General features: G+C 44.4%; 1 protein-coding gene across 1 annotated transcript in view; it reads left to right on the forward strand.

The window, feature by feature from the left end:
- Positions 1 to 19,305, forward strand: part of PIWIL2 (piwi like RNA-mediated gene silencing 2) — a 426,915-nt gene that overhangs the window by 277,858 nt on the left and 129,752 nt on the right. Inside the window, 1 exon segment of the mRNA XM_040346159.1 lies at positions 9,065 to 9,205. Within this exon segment, the coding sequence (XP_040202093.1) occupies positions 9,065 to 9,205 (141 nt within the window).

Below are 19,305 nucleotides of genomic sequence, written 5' to 3' on the forward strand. Positions count from 1 at the left end.
GATTGGTTGTGCCAGTGTCCAATCGCCTCTGGTGACCATACAACCCATTATGTAATGATTTAAAGCGGAGTTCCGGCCACAATTTCACTTTTTAAATATAAATACCCCTGTAATACACAAGCTTAATGTATTCTAGTAAAGTTAGTCTGTAAACTAAGGTCCGTTTTGTTAGGTTGTTACAGCATTTAGACACTTTATAAAATAGAAATTGACTGGGGCAATCTTAAGTGTGGGCATCATGAAGCCAGACTGTATGACTTCCTGGATTTCAGCCTTGCAGATCTCGCACATGCTCAGTGCTGCACAAGCAGTGTAATAGGTTTCATATCAGGTTTCAGCACCTGTACTGTCCAAGTCGCATGATTTTTCGAGACTGGGGAGTGCACAGACTCCTGGAAAGTTACACCCACTACATTCCCAGAAGTCTGTGCGGTGTAGGTTAGGAAGCTTAAGCACCTAGGTGCAGGAAGAGGGAAGATTAACTATTCTGCCTAGCAACAACTCTTTGAAGGCATCTAAAAAAAAAAAAAAAAAAAATTCTTAAAGGACTAATGACATTTTTTTAAAACTACTGATGCAATGTTATATTTATGGGTGGAACTCCACTTTAAGGCTCTGTGTCCCGTGGTGTACTCCAAGAAAATTATTTTTTACAGGTAAGCCGTTATAAAAATACTATTTCTCTTCCGCTCATGGATGGACACAGCAGCAATTGACCTTAGGGTATTATATCCTTCCTTCCAGGAGAGACTAGGCAGAAAAAACAGCACTTCAAGTGTTAAAACACTTTTCAGTACAGCTCCTCCCAGGGGGGCGTGGTCCCCCGAATATAACCCACTCTGACTCAGCAGATTGTTTTTTTCTGCCTAGCGTCAGGAAAGACATGGCCTTCTGGAGTCCATGTACTCAGGAGTTTTTTTGCGATTTTTTTTCGCTTTTATATTGTTTTGTTCCTGCATTTTTGTTCCTGAGGTCTACTATCAACTGCCGACTGGGTGACAGGCTGGATCCTGATCCTTGTAGTCCCCCATGCTCGGCCATCGAGCGTGTGCCGGCCCTCAGCTCTGGGTCGTCCACGACATGGCCCGTTGCTCCAGGGGTGGCCGGGGAACTACATGTTCCAGGGCACACATATGACCGGTCTCTATGGCTTTGTTACAGTGTGTCTGGCCGACAGCCATGCCGTTTAGCGGACGTTGGTTCTGTCCGGGATGCCTCCAGCCGGTGGTCGCAGAACGGGTAAGTAGTGACCCCTTGCCCTGGCAAGGTGGTATGGCTGGTGCTTCCTTGGTGGTGCTATTAATTTTTTTGTAGTGCCTTTCCTTTTTCACCATTAAAGGCTTACTTTTTTAAGATTGATTGGTGTGCGGCTGTCCATACCCTGCCTTCAAGTTTTTGCCTCATGCATTGCAGCCACCCACCTGTTTCTGAGAGGACTTTGATTGCTCAGGTGTGCTCACCTGGAGCAGCAGCTTCCCCCTTCTTATTATTTTTTTGTACTGGAGTTGCTGTGTGTGCTGGGCTGTGTTTTCTGCTGTGTCACTGTTGCTTTAAACACGTGTATGGCCACCATTTTGCAGCCCGCAAATTTCTTCCTGAGGGATGGCGCAGAGCCGACAGCACTCTCAGCGCTTCAGCAGCACTACAGCCTGGCCGGGTGGGGAGTTACCTGGGGGTCCCCTGCTCTGTTTTGCGGCCGGGAGGGTGACCTGTGGGTCTCTGCCTTGCAGTACTAGGGCGGCATAGCGGTGGGTCAACATGAAGTCTGAACGGAGGCTTCTACCCCAACCATGCTTGAGTTAACCCTTGGTGCCCCTGCGGTCTCTGTAGAGCCCATACGGCAGTCCCTTAGGCGTTTATCGCCAGGATTGAAGTGACAAGCGGCCAGAAGGGGGGTAAAAACACCCTCCCAGCGCTTAATGAGGCGTTTTGTTGTAGCTCTTATCACTGCGGTGCGGGATACTCAAAAACTTGATGTCGGTCCCTTTTGGGTTCCGCACGCCGCCCCGCACCGCAAAAGTGTTTCCTTGTGTTCCATACCTAAACAAAATAATGTACATGGAATGGGATCGGCCGCAAAAAGTTTTTGCTATACCAAAATACTTTGCGGTCCATTATCCTTTTAAAGGAAGACTTTAAAAAAAAAAAAAGTCCTCCGTCAGCGGACCCCCCTGTGTCCAGACTGAACAAGTCTACCACGTTACCTGTGGAAGGGGCTCCCGCACCATGTTCACAGTAGTGGGGTCCGCAGTGAGACCGGTTTTGGCCGGAGCTCTAGTGTCACCGACAATTACCGAGCGGGCAAAGTCCCTGCTGCAGGAGCTGGAGGCGCATAATGCTCCTGAGCTCTGTGGGCCTGGCTGACCAGTTGGTGCAGGGCCTGCAGTTTGTCTGTGAATTGGCCCTTGATATGCTCCCCTTGCTCTCCAGCGCCTCCGCCTATGCTGTGGTACTATGCCACCTTGTGTGGCTAAAGTGTTTGGTCTGCGGACCAAACCTCTAAAAGGTCCTTAGGAGGACTTGCCCTTGAAGGGTGTATGGCCTTTTGGGGGTATCCCTGGATGACATCATTATAGATGCTACAGGGGGTAAGAGCACTTTGCTCCCGCAATCTGGGAAGGGTAAGGAGCCTCGTCATAAGCAGGGTCCCTCCTTTACCTCCCCCAAGCGATTTTTTTTCGCCCCCCAGGTGCGGCAGAAAAACGTTTTCCAGGGTGCTAAGGCGCCCGCTGTAGATCAAAAGCGCACCTGGCACCGCAAGCCCAACAAGCCTGCGGACAAGCCTGCTTCTGCATGTAGGTCTGCCCCCGCCAGACACTCGGGTGGGGGGCCGACTTTGCGCGGCTCGGTAGCGATCCCTCTTTCCGACCGCTGGGTTTGCGAGGTAGTTTCCTCGGGGTGCAAGAAAGAGTTTCTCTCTTGTCCACCAAACAGATTTTTCCTTCCAGCCTCCAGCTTCCTCTGGTACGCCGGGTGGCCTTGTCAGGGGCTGGTCAGGGAAGTGATTATACCGGTTCCTTTAAGGCAGTGGTCTCAAAGTACTGGCCCGCGGGCCATTTGCGGCCCGCGGACCAGTTATAAAAGGCCCCCAGGCAGGGCGGAAGTGGGGGGGAGCAAAGAGAAAAAATAAAATAATATTTAACTGGCGCCATCTGGTGGTGAGCCGTTGGTATTACAAGTTAAGCATTACAAGTTAAACAGCAATTCTAATGTCATTTTACACTATTTTCACTGCCATCTTCTTCCCTCTAATTAGAACCCCCAAACATTATATATATTTTTTTATCCTAACACCCTAGAGAATAAAATGGCGATCGTTGCAATACTTTGTTACGCCGTATTTGCGCAGCGGTCTTATAAGCGCACTTTTTGGGAAAAAAATTACACTTTTTTTAATTAAAAAATAAAACAGTAAAGTTATCCCCATTTTTTTTTAATATTGTGAAAGATAATGTTACGCCGAGTAAATTGATACCCAACATGTCACGCTTCAAAATTGCGTCCGCTTGTGGAATGCCGACGAACTTTTTTACCCTTTAAAATCTTCATAGGCGACGTTTAAAAAAATCTACAGGTTGCATGTTTTAAGTTACAGAGGAGGTCTAGTGCTAGAATTATTGCTCTCGCTCTACCAATCGCGGCGATACCTCACATGTGTGGTTTGAACACCGTTTACATATGCGGGCGATGCTCATGTATGTGTTCGCTTCTGCGCGCAAGCTCGTCGGGACGGGGTGCGTTTTCTGGCTTCTAACTTTTTTAGCTGACTCCTAGATTCCAAGCAAATTTGTCAAACCCTGACTTATACCAGTGCTGGTGGTAATAATGCGCTCGCTGACACCAGTGCTGGGGGTTAACCTCTTCCCCACCGCGCCATAGACAAAAGACGTCTACAGCGCGGTGGAGTTATTCTGGGAGGACGTCCCTGGGACGTCCTCCCAGAATCCTTCACTTGCGCGCCCCCTGGGGCGCGCTCCCGGAATCATCTGTGAGCGCCGGGTCTAGAAGACCCGGCGCATCACAGATCGCGGTAAATCGCCGCTGATAGCGGCGGTTTACCACGTGATCGCTCCGTCAAATGACGGAGCGATCACTTGTAAACAAACCGGCGTCATGTAATGACGCCGGTTCCTCCCTCTCCTCTCTGTACCGATCGGTACAGTGTGAGAGGAGAGGGGGGAGAACGGAAGCAGCAGCAGCTGCTGTGGCTGGATCTGTGACAAATGCAGTCACAGATCCAGCCATCCTTCCCTGCGCAATACTCTGCAATTAAATCAATACTCTGAAATAACCCCCCATACTCTGCAATACCCCCATACCCCCCATACTCTGCAATAGCCCCCCCATACTCTGCAATAGCCCCCCATACGCTGCAATAACCCCCCCATACTCTGCAATAACCCCCCCATACACTGCAATAACCCCCCCATACACTGCAATAACCCCCCCATACTCCGCAATACCCGCTAATATGACAGAAACAAGATTTTTTTTTTTTTTTTACAGAATTGTCAGTGTTTTTTCTTTTTTAGGGCAAAAAATAAAAAACCCAGAGGCGATCAAATACCACCAAAAGAAAGCTCTATTTGTGGGGAAAAAAGGACAAAAATTTCAGATGGGCACAATGTTGTATGACTGAGTAATTGTCATTCAAATTGTGAGAGCACCGAAAGCTGAAAATTGGTCTGGTTAGGAAGGGGGTTTAAGTGCCCAGTGGTCAAGAGGTTAATAATGTGTTCGCTGACACCAGTACTGTTTTTGAAGTTTGAAAGTTTGCATGCGGCCCCCCATGGCATATGAAAACTTGTCTTGTAGCCCTCAGGTAATTTGAGTTTGAGACCCCTGCTTTAAGGGAACGGTTTCAGGGGTTTTTACTCCAATTTGTAGTCCCCAAAAAAGGAGGGGGTCCGTCCAATCCTGGACTTCAAGGCCCTTAACTCTTTTTTGTCAAAGTGCAAAGATTCAGGTTGGAATTGTTCGCTCTGTAGTGGCGGCTCTCCATCAGGGGGACTTTATGGCATCCTTGGGTACTCAGGACACGTACCTGCATATTCCCATACACGCGAAACACCAGAGGTTTTGCGGTCGAAGAGGACCATTTTCAGTTTGTGGCCCTCCCCTTCGGCCTGGCTTTGGCACCACGAGTTTTCACAATGGTGCTCGCTCCGATTCTGGCCCTGCTTAGGCAGCGCGGAATCGCTATTGTGGGATACCTGAACGACTTTCTCCTGAGAGCCTCTTTAAGCTCAGACTTAGAAGAGGATGGGTTCATCACCTGCCAACCCCTCCAAAAGATTCGGGTGGCTTTCCGAAAGTAGCCGAACGTCGGTGCGCAGGCGCAATATAGCGCCGCACCGACGTTCGGCTTCGTTCAGCTACTCGTGACGCGATAGATGCGACCGTCGGAAGACTGTCAATCAAGAGGGAACGCCCAGTCCCGAAGACCATACCCGGAAGCGGCGGAGAAGATCGCTCTCTAAAACAGTAAGTACTGCTTTGTTTTTAAAAAATACACCCGATTCCCCTAGACAAAATGAGCATGAATCTAATCTTAAATTTTTTTTTTTAAGGGTGAACTCCCGCGAGTTATATATGCAGCTACCATCAGGTGATTTTGTACAGCGGGGCAAAAAATAAGACATTCCCTATAGAACTTCCATATCCAGCAAGTCTTTTTTTTAGTTTCCCTAGGTGATGGATATTTTCTCTGTACTGAGTGAAGCTTACCTCCTTTATATGGAGTTTTTCTCTCAAGATCCTTTCCTGGCTGCACCATAAACACTGCGGTGCTCTTTGATCCTCTCAAATATTTTGCTCAACAATATACCAATGTATGCAGCCTAGAATCTTGTTTCCCTCTGATCCTAGAATCTATCCAGAGCACTTTTTGCGTTTTGGGACTGCGTCGCTTTAACTGACAATTGCGCGGTCGTGCGACGTGGCTCCCAAACAAAATTGGCGTCCTTTTTTTCCCACAAATAGAGCTTTCTTTCGGTGGTATTTGATCACCTTTGCGGTTTTTATTTTTTGCGCTATAAACAAAAATAGAGCGACAATTTTGAAAAAAAATATTTTTTACTTTTTGCTGTAATATCCCCCAAAAATATATAAAAAAAACATTTTTTTTCCTCAGTTTAGGCCAATACGTATTCTTCTACGTATTTTTCGTAATTTTTTTTTCGCAATAAGCGTTTATTGATTGGTTTGCGCAAAAGTTATAGCATTTACAAAATAGGGGGTATTTTTATGTCATTTTTATTGATATATTTTTTTTACTAGTAATGGCGGCGATCAGCTATTTTTTTTTCGGTACTGCGACATGGCGGACACTTCGGACACTTTTGACACATTTTTATGACCATTGGCATTTTTATAGCGATCAGTGCTATAAAAATGCATTGGATTACTATAAAAATGCCACTGGCAGTGAAGGGGTTAACACTAGGGGGCGGGGAAGGGGTTAAGTATGTCCCTGGGTGTGTTCTTACTGTGGGGGGGGTGGCCTCACATTGTATGAACAGAAGATCAGCATTCCCCCCCTGACAGGACCGAGAGCTGTGTGTTTACACACACAGCTCCCGTTCCCCGCTCTGTAACGAGCAATCGCGGGTGCCCGGCGGCGATCGCGCCCGCCGGGCACACGCACGGGAGTGGGGGGCGCGCGCCGCCCCTAGTGGCCGCTCTAAGAGCCGACGTTATACTACGGGCTCTCGCCCAGGAGAGCCGACCTGCCGCCGTAGAATGACGGCGGCTGGTCGGCTAGTAGTTAAACACCAATTAGTGTTTCTAGTTCCTCTTCTGTTTTTCAGGCCATTCAAGACTTTATGCCCCAAATCACCCAGTTATTTGCAAACTATTTTCTTATAGTTTCTGTGGCTTGCTTCTCACCTGTCCTGACATCTTCTGAGTCGTTAGCTGTGAAGACGGTCTCATTGTGACACCAATCATTGACTGATAAGCTTGACCCTAACGAATCACATTCCACTGCTATTACTCAAAATAAAAAAAGATAATTTCACTTCTTATGCATATACACCACTCTGTAGCTGGAGGATTGCTTCTAGCAGTGCCGTTTCCAGTCCTGGGTCCGCTGTTCCAACCACTTTTCTGTGGAGATCAGAGACACCTTGACAAGCTTTTTGCTTCTTCCAAGTTCTTATTAGGTTTGTACCCATTGGGGGTGGGGTTTAGTGGTTGATTGTGGAATCAAGAAGTGACTGATCCACATGACATTTGAGGAACAAGATGTCTTTGGATCTACTCTTGATCTCATTTCCAAGCATGCTGCTGGTGGCCAGTGCATAGATCTTCCTTACTTCTGCTCCCTTCCCTGAGCTCCCCTGAGCTCAGCTCTCATACCTCTTACAAGATCTGGGGTTCAATGTCTGCCAAGTCCTAAGGCAATCCTATCTCAACATGAAGGTGCATCCTAACATTCCATTGGGATGTGGTGTTTAATCCTTTAATGGACACTTTTACAGCTAACATCTCAGAAATTCAAATGCAGGTGGTGGTTCCCCAGGGTTACTATCTAGAGTTTCAGTTCCTTGTGGCTTCTGTGGTGGAAGCGTATCTACAGTGAGGTAAAAAAGCATTTGATCGCCTGCTGATTTTGTAAATTTGCCCACTGACAAATAAATGATGAGTCTATAATTTTAATGGTAGGTTTATTTAAACAGTGTGAGACAGAATAACAAAAACATTCTAAAAAAATGCATGTCAAAAAGTTATACATTTTCATTTTAATGAGTGAAATAAGTATTTGACCCCTTAGCAAAACACGACTAAGTACTTGATGGCAAAACCCTTGTTGGCAATTAGAGGCCAGGTTTGCACACATCTCAGGAGGGATTTTGTCCCACTCCTCTTTGCAGATCCTCTCCCAAGTCATTAATGTTTTGAGGCTGACGTTTGGCAAGGCGAACCTTCAGCTCCCTCCACATATTTTCTATGGGATCAAGGTCTAGAGATTGGCTAGGCCACTCCAGGACCTTAATGTGCTTCTTTTTGAGCCACTCCTTTGTTGTCTTGGCCGTGAGTTTTGTGTTATTGTCATTCTGGAATACCCATTCATGACCCATTTGCAATGCCCTTGCTAAGGACAGGTGGTTTTCTCCCAAGATTTGACGGTACATAGCCCCGTCCATTGTCCCTTTTGAGGCGGTGAAATTGTCCTGTCACCTCAGCAGAAAAACAGCCTCAAAGCAGAATATTTCCACCTCCGTGTTTACACACACAAATCCCTGTGCTGTCGATCGTGCACGTGATCACGCATGGCCGGCGGCAATCGTGCCCGCCAGCCATGCACATTATGTCCCCCCACGAGCAGCGGGCGCACGCCCTCTGGTGGCTGAAAACGGGTAGGACGTAGCCGTACGGGATTTCACCCACCAGTGCCATTGTGACGCAGTATATATGCGTCACTCGTTCGGCAACTTGTTAAAATGTGCTGTCCCTTCTGACTCAGTAATATTCAATATATAATGATGTCAAATTCTTATGAATGTTCTTATACTAAATCAATAGTGCATAAAAAACATAAGGTGCATGTGTCCAAATTATGAATGTCCAAAGAAAATTCAAGTACAGTTCCAAGTGTCCTTTATACACACGCTGCAATCCCTGTGTGAAGATTCAAAGCAAGTCACACCACTAGAGAGCCAAAACAAAAAAAATGTGCCTCAGAAGCTTCTTCACCATGAAGAGTTTATTAACTCTTTACCAGATTGCTAGATCTCAGACAGAGATCAACAAAGGCCTTGCTACTAAGCAGCCAAGTTACCCACAGTCGTGGAAACTGCACTGTCCTCTTACCTAGAACCATTTACTCAGCAAAGGGATTTAATTGCATAGGAGTCCACGTCACGTGTGAGGCCCCGCCCAACACATTTCTCCAGCATTGTTAGTTGATTTCATAATAGCATATATCAATTTTTGTAAGTGTGATTTTATCATTTTAATTGTTTTGCCTAAAATATTTTTTGTGTCTTTCAATGGATTCCCAAAGGAATTTTATGGCGAGTACAAAACCTTATTTTTCCCTTTTTTCTATTTTTCACTTCAGGACGTTACCCAGCAAATCCATCTGAGTCCCAAAGAGCACTACATCTCCCTTGGGAAGCTGATACATAGAATACAAAGCAGGGAGGAAGCACAAAATGAGCTACAGAAATGGGGTCTCGAAATAGACTCTGACATACATAAGGTAGATGTTTCTTCATTTTTATGCCATAGTTTCATGCAGTGTATAAACATGTTTACGATTAATCATATCCTGGTAAAGATGTTTCATAGGCAACGATCATTCTTAAAGGGGTTGTAAAGGTAAAATATTTTTTCCCTAAATAGCTTCCTTTACTATAGTGTAGTACTCCTTCACTTACCTCATCCTTCCATTTTGCTTTTAAATGTCCTTTTTTCTTCTGAGAAATCCTCACTTCCTGTTCTTCTGTCTAACTCCACACAGTAATGCGACTTTCTCCCTGGTGTGGAGAAAGCCTCTTGAGGGGGCGAGCAGGAGTGTCAGGATGCCATCTACTTTGCAGATAGAAAAAGGAGCTCTGTGTTAGTGGGCGTCCTGACACTCCTGCTCGCCCCCTCAAGAGGCTTTCTCCACACAAGGGAGAAAGTGTCGCATTACTGTGATTAGTTACAGACAGAAGAACAGGAAGTGAGGATTTCTCAGAAGAAATAAGGACAATTTAAAGCAAAATCGAAGGATGAGTTAAGTGAAGGAGGACTGCACTAAGGTAAAGGAAGCTATTTAGGGAAAAAATGTTTTACCTTTACAACCCCTTTAAATAAAAGACCGAACTCCAGACAAGCAGCTAAATACACTTTAGAAATACGCATGTTAGAGCTGTTTTACCTGCCAAAAAATGTGTAATTTTGTGCAACTAGTTTTGTGAAACGGGCACTGTTGCCATTGCTGCAGCATAGCTAGATATAATTGTGCCTTCAAGCTGCTGATCGGACAGTTAAACAACAGCACTCCAGGCGGACATGATTCTTATTTTTGCCTACCTGTGCCTGCATCTGAGCTTGATTTGCAGCTGGTGCTGGACCTCTCTCTCTGTTAGACCCCTTTCACACTGAGGAGTTTTTCAGGCGTTACAGTGCTAAAAATAGCGCTGCTATACCGCCTGAAAAACTCCTGCTCAGCCTTCTCAATGTGAAAGCCCTGAGGCGATGCGCTGGCAGGAGAGAAAAAAATCTCCTGCAAGCAGCATCTTTGGAGCGGTGAGAGGAGCGGTATGTATACTGCTCCTTCACCGCTCCTTCCCATTTAAAATAATGGGTTACCGCCTGGTACTTGGCTAGTAGTTATATGTACAACTTACATTTAAGGTGGTTGTAAAGTCACATCTATTATATTTTTTTATTCTCTCTGTTTTAGGACCATATTAAATACTGTGCGTGTGTGTGTGTTTAATTATAAGGCTAAATAACTTATTTGTCCAGCTCTGCTGTGTAGTCACTTTTCCTCTGCTCACCTTCTAACAGTGGGAGGGGCTGATATTCCATTCTGACGTATGCAAGCTAGCAGAGTGAGGACTCTGACCACATAGCAGCCCTGGGCAAATAAGGTATTTAGCATTATAATTAAAAAAAAAACTACACACACACTGTGCTTAAAGCGGGGGTTCACCCTATCGACGGGAAAAAAAAAATTGTTTTTATCTTACCTTAAAATCAGGCATTGTAGCGCGAGCTACAGTATGCCTGTCACAAATTTTTTACCGCCGTACTCACCTTGTAGTCGTCCATCGAAGATTCCGGGGAATGGGCGTGCCTATGGAGACGGAGGATGATTGACGGCCGGCTCTGGCGCGTCACGCTTCTCCGGAAATAGCCGAAATAGGCTCGGTCTTCACGACGCGTGCGCATAGCCTGTGCGCAGGCGCCGTGAAGAGCCGAGACCTACTCCGGCTGTCTTCGGGGAGAGTGACGTGCCAGGGCCGGCCGTCAATCATCCTCCCTCTCCATAGGCACGCCCATTCCCCGCGGGAGCCGGAATCTACGATGGACGACTACAAGGTGAGTACGGGGTTAAAAAAATCGGGACAGGCATACTGTAGCTCGCGCTACAATGCCTGTCTCGATGGTAAAATGTGTCGGGGGGGGGGGGGGGGGGTGAACTACCGCTTTAATATGTTCCTGAAACGGAATACAAAAATGTAATAGATGTGATTTTACAACCACTCAGTTGTTTTCCAAAAGAGAGGAGCAGCTGCAGCAGGACACTTAAAACAGGAGGGGCGGGGAGATCGCCTCTCACACATAGACTGCGGAAATTACAGAGAGAGAGGGAGGGGGAGATGCAAAGACGCTGAATACACAGCAGGATGTCGGAGGCACATAAACTGACCACGCTGTCAGGGATTAGCAGCTATGATAAACATGGTCAGTACACGCAGGGGAAGACAAGAACAGGCAGGATCAATCGGGTATTGTAGAACATAGAAACCTAGGGTACGACCACTTTAAAGTATTTCCCTTGTAAAACAACCCACTCTGTTTAACTGCTTGCCGACCACCTGCCGCAGTTATACGGCGGCAGGTCGGCTCTGCTGGGCGAGATCACGAAGCTATACGTCACCTCGTATAGCTACGAGGTGACGTATTGATTATACATCTATAAAATCTATATACATCTATAAAAATGTATATAGATGTATAAAATCTTCAATAGAGGTGTGTTTTTTAAAGTACCCGTTCCACATATATTTAAATGAAAAAAACACTTTTCATTAACTTTGAAAGTATATTATAATGGGATTGTTCCGAGATGGAATCGAATTGGGAAGGTAACTCACCAAACAATCAATTGTATAATAGTAGTGTTATTTATACGCCACATGTCAATATATATTGGATTCTCACGAATGCCACCTTGGATCAAAATGTTCAAAAAAACGAAGGAATACAATAACAACATCAGAAAACAGTGCCATATGGTTACCCAAAGATAAGAAAGAAAAATTATTAATGTATTCGTTATATGAAGGGAAAAATTATATTATGACTTATTGATGAAGGCATTAATGTCCCACTCGACATTCATGCCTAACGGAGAATGGGACTGAAGCTCATAGATCCAGTAAGTCTCTACACGAGAGACTCCCCTGGTCATCGCTCCACCTCTCCACGGAGAAACGAACCTATCAATGATGACAAATTGTGTACCTTTAGGATCTCTATGGTGGTATTGTCTAAAATGCCTGGGAACAGAGGGACAGATTCACGTAGAATCGCCCTACGCTGCGGCGCCGTAACGTATTACATTTACGTTACACCGCCGCAAGTTTTCAGCGTAAGTACTTAATTCACAAAGCACTTGCCTGTAAACTTGCGGCGGCGTAGCGTAAATACGCCCGGCGCAAGCCCGCCTAATTCAAATAAGGCGGGGACCATTTAAATTAGGCGCGTTCCCGCGCCGAACGTACTGCACTTGCTCCGTCCCTAACATTTCCCGACGTGCATTGCGCTAAATGACGTCGCAAGGACAGCATTGGTTTCGACGTAAATGGCGTCCAGCGCCATTCACGGACGACTTACGCAAACGACGTTAAATTTTAAATTTTGACGCGGGAACGACGGCCATACTTAACATTGGCTAGACCACCTAGAGGGCAGCTTTAGTTTTACGCAGCGTATCTCTACGGAAACAACGTAAATTTACAGCGACAGGCAAAGCGGACGTTCGTGAATCGGCGTAACTAGTCATTTGCATATTCTACGCCGACCACAATGGAATCGCCACCTAGCGGCCGGCCTAGAATTGCAGCCTAAGATCCGACGGTGTAAGTCACTTACACCTGTCGGATCTTAGGGCTATCTATGCGTAACCTGATTCTATGAATCAGGCGCATAGATACGACAATCGTATCTCAGAGATACGCCGGCGTATCTCTTTTGTGAATCTGGCCCAGAGTGTTTAGTGTCACCACTTTTGATCAAGGAGATGTGCTCACCTACCCTGATCGAAAAGGTGCGAATAGTACGCCCAACATATTGCATGCCACAAGGGCAAGTAATTAGGTAAACAATATACTCAGTCTCGCATGTACAAAAAAGTTTAATAGTGTACTGTTTTTTCGTGACAGTAGACGAAAATTGGGTGATCTTACGTTTACCCAACGCATTGTGTTGACATACTTGGCACTTCCTACATGGAAAAAACCCCACCATGTCATGAAAAAATGAATTCCGAACAGGTGGATTAATGATATTCGGAGCAATTCTGCTCTGTAGCGAAGGCACCCCTTTAAAAATCACTTTAGCTTGTTCCGGTCGTAAGGGACCCAAGATGTTGTCACTCCCAAGGATACTCCAATGCTTATTCATGATGTTCCTGACCTGCTTATATTGAGTAGAATACGAGGTCAGCATGGCAAACTTAAAGCTCTCATCTGCGACGCGTTTAGGTTTGACAGATATCAAAGATCTTCTGTCTAACGACAGAACATTTTGAAGTTCTAGTTCGACATCTGAGATGGAATAACCTTTGTCAACAAATCGCAACTTTAAAATCTCAGCCTGGGCTAGGTATGTACGAGTATCGGTACAGTTCCTACGCAGCCTAAGAAATTGGCTGCGTGGAAACTAACGGAGCCAGGATGGATGATGACAGCTCCCCATGGGGATGAGTCCATTGCGGTCTGTGGGTTTGAAATATGTTTTAAAATTAAATTTACCAATTACTATTGCTATTTCTAAATCAAGAAAGTGAATCTTGCTAGTACTGGATTCATATGTCAGAGATATACCTCTGTCATTTGAATTTAAGGAGTCAAAAAATGACCCCAAGGGTTCAGGGCTGCCCTTCCAAAGGAGGAGGATGTCGTCTATATATCTGGCCCATATCACCAGAGATGGAACATTTTGTTCATATACGACATCCTCCTCCCACTTGGCCATAAAAAGGTTCGCGAGGCTGGGTGCGAACTTGGCTCCCATCGCCACCTCGCGTTGTTGCACGTAGAAGCGCTGGTTGAACCAAAAATAATTTCTTTTAGTTGCAATCTCAAGCAAATCAATGAGAAATTCACATTGGAATGAAGCAAGAGATTGCTCCCTTGCCAAAAAGTGTTGGACTGCCTTGACCCCCAATTGATGAGGTATACATGTGTACAGCGAGGCTACATCCGCTTTGGCCATGATGTAACCATCCTGTACATCAAGGCCTTCGAGTAAGCGGATGGTGTCACCTGTGTCCTTCAAGTAAGAAGGTGTCTGTCTGACAAGGGGTTGTAGATAGTGGTCTATGTAACGGCCTATACGTGAAGTGACAGTCTATGCCACTCACGATAGGCCGTCCAGGGGGGTGAGTGGGATGATTGTTTATTTTGGGTAAAAAATAAATAGTGGGGATTTTGGGAACTAAATATGCACTCTCCTTTTTGTTGAGAATTTTAAGATCAAAACCCTTATTGACCAGGGTTTGAAGTTGTTTTTTATACACAAAGGTGAGATTGTTGGGAATTTCCACATATGTGCCCGGCTAGTTGAGAATGTGGTGCATCTCGGTTTCGTATTGTACTTTTTCTAAAATGACACTACATCCTCCTTTATCCGCCGGGCGTATGACCAAATCCTTGTTTTCACACAGGGATCTGAGTCCCGTATTGGACAAAGGCTGGCGGAAAGAACGCTTTTCTACTAATTGTGACAAATCCTTAAGAACTAACTCCTTAAAGGGTCACTAAAGGAAAAAAATGTTTTAGCTGAAATGACTGTTTACAGGGTATAGAGACATAATAGTTCACTGATTCCTTTTAACCACTTCCCGACCCGCGTATTGTAAATGTACGTCCTCTTTTTAAACATGGATATCTCAGTAACGGCAGCAGCTGCTGCCACAACTGAGATATCCATGTTTTCAGCGGGCGGCCGTGTAAACGATAACGGCGGTCTCCGTGGCGGATTCGCCGCGAGATCGCCGTTATCGGTGGCGGGAGAGAGCCCTGCCGCTTTTCCGCGCCCTCTGCCGCTTACCGGAGCCGTCGGTAGCGGCAGAGGAGATCCGATGCTGCCGCCTGGAGAGTGAGGACTTGAGTGAGGGCAAGATGGCCCCCACCCGTCCTCATAGCTCTGCTGGGCAGAAGTGACGTCAAAACGTCAGTCCCGCCCAGCCTCTTAAAGAGACAATTTTTCTTTTTCTTTTTTTTCTTCTTGCATTTAAGCCTAAATATGAGATCTGAGGTTTTTTTGACCACAGATCTCATATTTAAGAGGACCTGTCATGCTTTTTTCTATTACAAGGGATGTTTACATTCCTTGTAATAGGAATAAAAGTAATCATTTTTTTTTTTTTATATTTTAGTGTAACAAATAATAAAATCAATAAAATTAAATAAGAAAACAAAAAAAAAAAATTTTTAAAGCGCCCCGTCCCGACGAGCTCGCGCGCAGAAGCGAACGCATATGCGAGTAGCGCCCGCATATAAAAACGGTGTTCAAATCACACAAGTGAGGTATCGCCGCGATCGTTAGAGAGAGAGCAATAATTATAGCCCTAGAGCTACTCTGTAGCTAAAAAAATGCAACTTATAGAATTTTTTAAACGTCGCCTATCTAGATTTTTAAGGGTAAAAGTTTGACGCCATGCCACGAGCGGGCGCAATTTTACAACGTGACATGTTGGGTATCATTTTACTCGGCGTAATATTATCTTTCACAATATATAAAAAAATTGGGCCAAATTTATTGTTGTCTTATTTTTTTATTCAAAAAAGTGAATTTTTTCCAAAAAAAGTGCGCTTGTAAGACCGCTGCGCAAACACGGTGTGACAAAAAGTATTGCGATGACCGCCATTTTATTCTCTAGGGTGTTAGAAAAAATACATATATAATGTTTGGGGGTTTTAAGTAATTTTCTAGCAGAAAAAACTGTTTTAGTCTTGCAAACACCAAATCTGAAAAACACCTAAGGTCTTTAAGTGGTTAAAAATGATTAAAAATAGATAAAAACCAATCATATAATGTGCCTGCAGTTTAGTTTAGTTTTTGCTGGTTCTCTGATGTACAGAGAGCCAATAGAGGGCAGTGATACTTTGTCTAAAACTCCTCAGCACCAATCCAGTTTGGTTTTACACACAGTAATCGCACCTCCTTGATTAGTCACCACAGGGAGAAATCTCCCAGTACTGTGGTGATCAGGAAACAGACAACCAGGAAGTGTCCAGAACAGAGAGGATTTACAGCAACATCAAAGCAAAAACGAACAATGAGGACATGAAACTAGGACTGCAGTAAGGTAAAGGAAGCTATTTAGCTAAAAAAAAAAAAAATTCCTTTAGTGACCCTTTAAATATTTTTACAGCAGGAGCCACTGGTACTGGCGGGTTAAAGAGCGATGGATTTGATAATCCAGAATGCACTGTACCAGAAGTGGCAGCACGGTTATCAACTTTGTGAGTGTTGGAAATCATGTACCGCTGTATATTAATTTTTCTTATATATTTCTGAATGTCAATAAATGTACCAAATTTATTACATTTCTTGGGTGGGGCGAATTTGAGGCCCTTGTCCAATACAGACTGTTCAGCTGCAGTCAGTATGGTGGTACTCAAATTAAAGACACCCTGGCCTCTTATACCCTCCTTCTCATTTCTCCTCTGTATTCTTCGTCGTCCTTTGCACTCTCTCTTTGGTTTGGACCTTTTCTGCGCAAGGGATGGTCCTCGCGAAAACCCTGTCCACCATGAACATTAGAGTCATATTGACTATGTGGGTATGGTGATTGCTCATACTCATTCCGTACATACTGCTGTCCATAGTCCCTATGATCTCTGAGGGGAGAGAACCTGTTGTGAATGGAGGAAACTGAGGATTTTTTTTTTTTATATATATATATATGTTTTTTGGGGATATTTAATATAGCAAAAATTAAAAAATATTGAATTTTTTTCAAAATTGTCGCTCTATTTTTGTTTATAGCGCAAAAAATAAAAACCACAGAGGTCATCAAATACCACCAAAAGAAAGCTCTATTTGTGGGGGAAAAAAGGACGCCAATTTTGTTTGGGAGTCACGTCGCACGACCGCGCAATTGTCGGTTAAAGCGACGCAGTGCTGAATCGCAATATGGTCCAGGGGTTAAGTGGTTAAAACAGAAATGCAATGTAAAATGTGTGTGTGTGTGTGTGTATATATATGTATGTATGTGTGTGTATATATATATATATATATATATATATATATATATATATATATATATATATTACTGTGCAATAGTGTTAGTTTATTTTTACCAATTAACCACTTCACCCCCGGAGGACTAGGATGCTGAATGGCCAGATCACTCTTTACAATTTGGCACTGCTCTGTTTTAAGTAGTAATTGCACGGTCATGCAATGTTGTACCCAAACAAAATTTGCATTCTTTTATCCCACAAATAGAGCTTTCTTTTGATGGTATTTAAGCACCTCTGTGATTTAAATTTTTTTTGCGATATAAACAGAAAATTAAATAAAAAAAATTATATTTTCTACTTTTTGTTATAAGAAAAATCCAATAAACTAAATTTTAATCGTACATTTAGGCCAAAATGTATTCAGCCACATGTGTTTGGTAAAAAAAATGTCAAAAGTGCATGTTTATTTGTTTGCGCAAAAGTTATAGCGTCTACAAACTAGGGTACATTTTCTGGAATTTACGCAGCTTTTAGTTTGACTGCCTAATCTATTTTCTTGAGGTGCTAATATGGCAGGGCAGTACAACCCCCCCAATGATCCCATTTTGGAAAGTTGACACCCCAAGGATATTGCTGAGAGGCATGTTGAACCCATTGAATATAAAAAAAAAATTGTCCCAAGTGATTGAAAAATATCAAGGAAAAAAAAATCTTTCAAAAAGTTGTCACTAAATGATATATTTCTCACACATGCCATGGTTATATGTCGAATTATACCCCAAAATACATTCTGCTGCTTCTCCCGAGTACCGGGGGTACCACATGTGTGGGACTTTTTGGAAGCCCCAATCACCGCCTTCAGAATTTCTTAGGGCGTCAATTTTTGATTTCACTCCTCACTGCCTATCACAATCTTGAAGGCCATAAAATGCCAAGATGGCACAAACCCCCCCAAATGACCCCATTTTGGAAAGTAGACACCCCAAGCTATTTGCTGAGATGCATGGTAAGTATTTGTGAGCTCTCATTTGTTTTTGAAAATGAAGAAAGAAAAGAAAAATGAATTTCTCTTTTGTTCATTGACGGACACAGCACTTTAAATCTTCACCTTAGGGTTATATAGCCACCTTCAGGAGAGGACTAGGCAGAATATGTAAAAACAGCAAAACTGCACAGTACCGCCCAGGGGGCAGTCCTACTGGCTATAACCCCTCACACTGCATCCAGCAGCTCAGTTTTTTCTGCCTAGTGTAGATGGTGTACATGTACGTTGGTCGCACATCTCAGCAAATGAGAACTAGGATGAACGAACACAGAAGCAGCATCCTGATGGAAAAGGACAAATGTTCAGTGCCTAGACACTTTAACCACTTCAATACCACACACCGTCATATGACATTCACAAAGGGGATCTCTTATCCCGGGTGGACGTCATATGACGTCCTGTACTTTGTGCGGTGATATCTGACTGATGCCTGCACCTAGAGGCATCATTCAGATATAATTTTGTTCCGGCGGCGATCCTGCGCACCATAAGAACGATCATAGCGGCTTGATCCGCCGCTTGATCGTTATAGATGGCGGGAGGGGACAACCCCCCTCCAGCCGCTAACCAGTGCTTCTCTGGGCTCTCCCGTGCCATTGGAGGCCCAGAGAGATGATCGCCGTGCGCCGGATGGGAAGCATAGAGATGACTGGTGACCAGATGGTCACTAGTCATCTCTATGACCGTCGGAGGCCCGGGCGCGATGTAATGATGTCACGCCCGGGTACCCGTAAGTAAACAAACCGCAATTGCACCTAGTAAGAATGAGATCTGTGAATTTTTTTTCACAATCTCGTTTTTTCCAGCCTGGAGGAGAAATGTGGGGTCTTATTACCCCGCATCTCTCCTTAAAGAGGACCTGTCACACACTATCCCTATTACAAGGGATGTTTACATTCCTTATAATAGGAATGAAAGCGATAGAAAAAAAATATGTAAAGAAAAGTGTAAAAATTAAATGAATTAGTAAAATAAAAATTAAAAAGCCCCTGTCCCCGAACGCACACGAAAGTCCCGCCCACGTATGTAAACGTCGTTCAAACCACACATGCGAGGTGTCGCCACGTGCGTTAGAGCGTGTGCAACAATTCTAGAACTAGACCTCCTCTGTAACTCTAAACT

Source organism: Rana temporaria, chromosome 3 (genome assembly GCF_905171775.1).
Source record: "Rana temporaria chromosome 3, aRanTem1.1, whole genome shotgun sequence".
Classification (NCBI taxonomy): Eukaryota; Metazoa; Chordata; class Amphibia; order Anura; family Ranidae; genus Rana; species Rana temporaria.